The sequence below is a fragment of the Aulonocara stuartgranti genome (assembly GCF_965226115.1).
Source record: "Aulonocara stuartgranti genome assembly, chromosome: 7".
Taxonomy (NCBI): Eukaryota; Metazoa; Chordata; class Actinopteri; order Cichliformes; family Cichlidae; genus Aulonocara; species Aulonocara stuartgranti.
In genome coordinates this window covers 19,301,864-19,307,863 of record NC_138945.1, presented here as the reverse complement: position 1 = coordinate 19,307,863, position 6,000 = coordinate 19,301,864, and the positions used below count along the sequence as shown (strand labels likewise).

The 6,000-nt window shown below is 41.4% G+C and overlaps 1 protein-coding gene across 1 annotated transcript in view; it reads right to left on the bottom strand.

Annotated features, from left to right (window-relative positions):
- Nucleotides 1–266: 266 nt before the first annotated feature.
- The window catches only part of loxhd1a (lipoxygenase homology PLAT domains 1a), a 36,530-nt gene continuing 30,796 nt past the window's right edge, over nt 267–6,000 (bottom strand). The window contains exons 36-41 of the mRNA XM_082540953.1: nt 5,285–5,462; nt 2,907–3,092; nt 2,624–2,794; nt 2,397–2,529; nt 1,056–1,211; nt 267–940 (exon numbers count right to left, since the gene is read on the bottom strand). Of these exons, the coding sequence (XP_082397079.1) occupies nt 460–940; nt 1,056–1,211; nt 2,397–2,529; nt 2,624–2,794; nt 2,907–3,092; nt 5,285–5,462 (1,305 nt within the window). The 3' untranslated portion in view covers nt 267–459. The remainder of the gene's footprint in view (nt 941–1,055; nt 1,212–2,396; nt 2,530–2,623; nt 2,795–2,906; nt 3,093–5,284; nt 5,463–6,000) is intronic.

Sequence of the window (6,000 nt, the reverse complement as noted above, 5' to 3'; positions counted from 1 at the left end):
AATCAGGTCAATATCGATCAAAATCTCTGAGGAATATTTCCAGCATTTTGTTTGCTGTGTTTAAGGCAGCTCTGAAGGCAAAAGGAGACGACTGTAATAGCAAAGTATAACTAATGAAGTGCCCAATGAGTGTATATTTCTGCTTAACCAGACTTGAAGGTAAAGTTTAGACCTACCAGCAAGTCAGAAGTGAAGCTGAAAACTGGGTGTTATAAACAAATTGGATTTATTTATTCATTTGTTCATTTTATAAAATCTGTATTACAACAAAACAATGCAAAGAATCCCTGATATTTAAAAAGATTGGCACTTTCCTTTTTCCTGACCACATTAGACATCATCATGACATGTTTTTTTTTTTTAATGTCTCAGTTCCTGAGATATAAAACTTGCTAGAAGGAGAATCTCTTTGGTCATTACTTTTAAACATAAGAGGACATGCTTGAGCTGTAGGGTTTTTTAGCATTTTGGGTAGATGGCCCTGGAGATCTTTCCATCTGCCTTCTTAGAGTCCAGCCATTTCCCGCAGAGAAAGATAGTGGTAACACCATTGGCTGTGTTGGTGACTTCCACACGATCGAGGAGCCAGCCAGGGCTGAGACCGGAGTTGTCGTGTTCTACCCGGACTTTCTGCAACTCCCCCATGTCCAGCATTTCCACAGAGAAACGGTCTGTTTGCCCACGTTCAAAAAGGTTACGAAACTTCTGACGCAGTTGCCTGCAACCCGAATCTCCATTGGAGCCATAGAGAGTAATGAAAACATTGGCATCGGTTCCTGCACCCTTTTCATCACCTGTGATGACGATGATCTCATATTTGACAGGTACCAGGCTTCGAGCTTTGCTTGCAAAGCTCTCGATGGTCTTTGTGCACTCAACGGTGATGAAATCGTCCCTCTTAGGAGAAAGAGGAATGAGGGAATTGCATTTGAAAATGTACCTGGAGATAATGGAGCAGAGCAGAAGGAATATAGTCTAACCATTTGAGAATATCAAGAAATTGTTTGATGGTGGAAAATAAATGAATGGCTACAGTGGGGAAGCAGCTGCCTTACTTGTTTCCCAGTTCTCTTTCGGTCACAACAACCTCCTCCACGTGCCAGTAAACCTCCCCCTTTACTTTCTTTCCATCCTTGGGTGTATGGCCCAGACAGATGCCAGCAATATCACCCAAGTTCTTGGATGAAAATTCAAACCTGTCAACATTTCCCCTAAAAAGAGAGAGGAACATGGATTCGTTGGTGAAAGTAGCTATTAGAGCAGGGCGATATGACCAAAAATATTTCTCACGATATACATTTGAAAATTTGCGATAACGATATAACTGACGATATAATTGACACTAGACAAAATACTTTACAACTCCACAATTGTATTAGTGCAAAAAACCCCATCAATGTATTTTCACTTAAACAAGCAGCTGTTTTTTGCATTAAAGTTATATAAAAATGTAACAGTGCAAATGCAAATTCCTTGCTGACAGTTTAACCAAAAGGCATTTCCAGTGGAAATTGGCCAACATATCCTCAGCATAACCATGTATAATATCCACAAAACTTAAAAAGAGCTTATACACACGCAATACGGTAATATTATGTTGAAGCACAGTACGTATCACTCCGCGAGGCTGTTCCCTACGATAGACGTAATGCTCCGACAATCCATCAAGTGGTGCAGGTTTGTAGCTTAGCAAAGTCATACTAAAACATCAGTCAGTAAACACAACCAGAATCCAAACATAAGGCACTCGGTATTATAAGAGGCAGTGTCGATTTTCAGAAAAATCAAAGGATTGATTTTAAGTGTGCCGTATTTTCCAAAAAACACGGTAATAACCACGGCCCGCTAGCACGCTCTACCAAAAATAGTGCTTTGTTGTGTATCTGACGGACGAAAGCTAAACCAGTTCCACACCACTGAAGTTGCAGCATTTTTACAAACCAATTATGGTTCATCCTTTTCATTCAACGATCCGCTTTCGCCCATGTCATTCTCCGTCGCCGCCGTGCCTTTTTCGCCATGTGCGTATGAAAACAAAGGCACTGCGCATGCGCGTTTTACCCACATTCTATCGTGATATTTCATTTTCTTGTCATTGCCCAACATTATACCGGTATTACCGTGAACGGTATGATATGGCCCAGCCCTAGTAGCTATTCCCTTAAATTGCTTTGCCTTAATTGAAATTCACATCACTGCCAGTTTGTTCTGTGTCAGAATTAATCTTTAACAGGATGGAGTGTAGTCATGACATCAGAGTGCGGTGCTGGTCTGGTCTTAAGTATTTTGGATAATCATCATGAGGGCAGAGAGAGATGCAGAGGGAAAGAAAGCACATTTCTTTTTCATGCAAACAAGCTGCCGGTGACTGAGTTAATCTTGCAGCAAGTACCTACCGCAAGAACCTCTTCTTCTTTGAGGAGTTCTCCATTACAAATTCTTTTGATCGACCCTTTCTCCCTTCAAGTACAATCCAGGCATTTTCCTTGGTTTCAGCTGTGTCTCCAGTTGTGATACAAATTTCATACTCTGTCATAGAGAAAAGGAGACTCAGTTACAGTAAAATGTTGTTGCACTAAACTACAAGGGGGGATAATTGAATGCTGTGAGGTGCTAGCCTTACTGGTCTTTTCATTGAGGTCCAAGTAGTCATTGTTAGCACAGGCCAGCTCTCTCATTATCTGTCCATCATCATCGTTCTTGGCAAGCCAGCGGTCACAGGGGAAACGAAATGTTTTGTCCATGATCTCGTCCTTCACGTCAATATACTCCAAGTGCCAGCCTGGAGCAATACCTGCATGTAACGAGATGCAAAAAATACCAGTGTGCAGTGCTTTCAAACTTTTCATTCTAAGAACAGGTGAGCTCAGTCTAAGCTGTTCACCGTGCCAGTTAGAGCAGCTGACCTGTGTTATCGTGCCAGACTCGTACTTTGGAGAGGTCTCCCATGCTGAGGATTTCTGGGAAGCGAAACGTGTCCACCTGCTTGCGTTCAAACTTGTTGGACTTGTTGCACTCTTTCAGCGCCAGTGTTCCTGTGTCCCCGTTCTCTCCAAAAATAATGATCCACACGTTGGCATCAGTGCCTGCCCCTGAAGAGATGCAGCAGTTTACTATTTAGAAAAAAAAATCCTCGACAATAATAAGGGATTTTTCTTGGTTTGGTTACACTTTTAAATAAACATGGGTGGAACCATGGACAGAACTTTGCTTGGATTTTAGTCTATAAAGTCACAGCTTCCCAGTCTACATGGTCACTGAATGCAATTAACTATAATAAAAATGATTTACTGTCACTCGAGCTAGCTCTAATTATATACGTGCAAAGCAATTAAGCTATATCAAAGAGTTGTATGGCAGTAAAAAGGCTGTACAGCAATAGCAAATCACCACCTGAAAAGTAAACTGGGGAGCAGTGAGAGCTGGGTTCTCTGACTCATACAGCGCATCTATAATCCCCCTGTGCTTTATTATTTTATCACAGTCGGTTAGATCCTGAGTGAAACCTCACTCAGCCTGCAGCATGTTTTCAGTGTCCTTGCTTAAACTCGCTTCTGTAGAGTAGGCAAGAATGTTGATCATTTAACAATCCAGCAGTTGTAATAAGAAATTATCACGCTGGCAATATTTGAGATCTGGATATTTTTAAAGTTATATGTAACATATGTAACTTATGTGACATATATTCTAATGGACACACTTGATCTTCAGTACCTCTTTATAGTATACGTGCATAGGAACAGCTCTGCCTATGTGATGTTGTTTGTGGGTGTGTTTGCATCTATCAGCCTTGCTCATTTTTTCCTCCCAGAGCCTTAGTGGCGGTGCAAGGCTACATGTCAGCTTCCAGTAACTGACAGTGGCAGAGAGCAGCCCTTTGAAGTCGGCTCAGACTTCTTGCCATTCTGATCGTATTGATCAGCAGAGCAACTGAGCTAGATGAAAATCCAGGGTGAAGAAAAGATGGAGCAGCGGTGTGGAGGGCTTCTGAAGAGGATCTCTTTAATTGCCACGAGGGATTCAGCCATGAATTATTCCACCTTTGCCTTTGCCTAGGAAAACAACAAACCCCTGCACAAGGGCAGGCAAAATGAGGCTCTAACTCTGCATTGATCTTTGGGTAGTGACTGAAAACACGGGATGGCAGTCATACAGTAATTAGTCTCTTCCAGGCAGCAGCTCGTTTGGCTTTGATGGGGAGGGTTTCACAGGATGTTCACAGTATAGAGCCACTCACAGGTGCTCAAATGCAGAATACTCTCTGGTGTATCCTTTGAAAGTGGTCCGAAAAACAGATGATGAGGATGTGATCCAGGAAACGCTTGACAAATTAAATGTGTCCACTGACCACAGAGTCCTTCAGGATCCCCCGGGAAGAGCTGGAGGATGTTCCTGATGAAAGAGGATGTCTACTCTGCTCAGTCTCAGCACCCCTGAACCCAGAGAATAAAGGCCGAATGGACAGGGAATGCTCATAGGCCTGTTAAGTATACTTAGAGTGCCCTCACTGACCCCACAGCTCAGACCTCAACATTTCAGTTATTATTTGGTTTTATGTTGACACATTAAGATATGTGCAATCAAAACTGGGTATTGGGACTCTTATAGAAAAAATGTGCTTCATGTTTCTAATCTTACCTATTTGCTTGTGAATAAGTAATCATTTGATATCGTCAAGCCCCTAAACATGTTCAGATCAAACAATATGAATCTTAAAATGGCCACAACAAATATTGGCAACCTGTAGCTAGTTTAAAAAACAGTGTCTGAAAGAAGCTTTTATGCTTTTCATTTCTTCTGTCACATATATCCTGTTGCAATGATGGGTTCTCATATTAAACACAGACAAATTTTCAAATAATTATCTAGCATATGTGCAAAATCCCTTCCCTCATCAAAGTTGTCCCTCATATCTTCATATTTTGCTTCCAAAGAGTCAGACTTTCCTGTATTTTTCAAAAGCACTTTGAAAAATACTTTTCCTGAATTTATGAAGAGCTTTCAAAGTTTTTCTTTGGACACTGGGCAGTCCAGTCATTATGCTTGACCTGATTATACTTGAAATTTCAGAGGAAGGTTTTGTTTGTTTGTTTGTTTGTTTGTTTGTTTGTTTGTTTGTTTGTTTGTTTGTTTGTTTGTTTGTTTGTTTGTTTGTTTGTTTGAATCATTTAACATTGATCTATGACTCATTCAAACATAAAAGGACACCTTGAAGATTTCCATGTATGTTTGGACAAGTACTGCATATTTCGAATGGGACCACAGAGCTGGGTTGAGAACCTACCTGCGACGTCACTTGTCTTGACCTGGACAATGTAGGTAGTGACCTCCACCATCACCTCCTCGTCCACCAAAGCTGCCATCTCACAGATCAGTGTCCTCTTGGGTCCATGTGTCCTGGACAGCCACCCTTCATAGGTAAACACAGACACCTCCTCCGTGGTCAGGTTACGCATGATCACCTGAATGCACAGAATTAGCTTATAAATTAGCAAAGCGTTTGGAAGATTGCATTATAATTATTAAAGGTAAGATTTAACAGTAATAAATGCTGCTGTGGTGTGATGTATTACAACAGGAGTATAAATATCAACCTGCAGATGAAAGTTCAGGGCATCATCAGTAGTAATGCATTCACTTATGATTGATATTGCTATTACTTGAACCACAGTACTAGTGTATTGAATGCTGTGTCATATTATGGCTGGATGACTACTGTGTTACCAGCAGGTACACTAATCCTGCCTCTCTGAAGGTTTCGAGTTTCTAATAACAGGAAAAATCTTCTCTGTTAGGCCAAGAATCAGCCAGACATCTATTAGCTCTCCCTTCTGCGTATTTATCTGGACAGATTACTATGCTGGCAGTCCACCTGGTGCACCATTGTGTCAGTTTCAAGGCGACGACCTGTCCATAAAGGCAGCATATCTGCTTGTGATGCTGAACACACAAGGCTCTGTTCAGGGTCAAGTCAAGGAGATGTTCACAGCGGCTGAGACT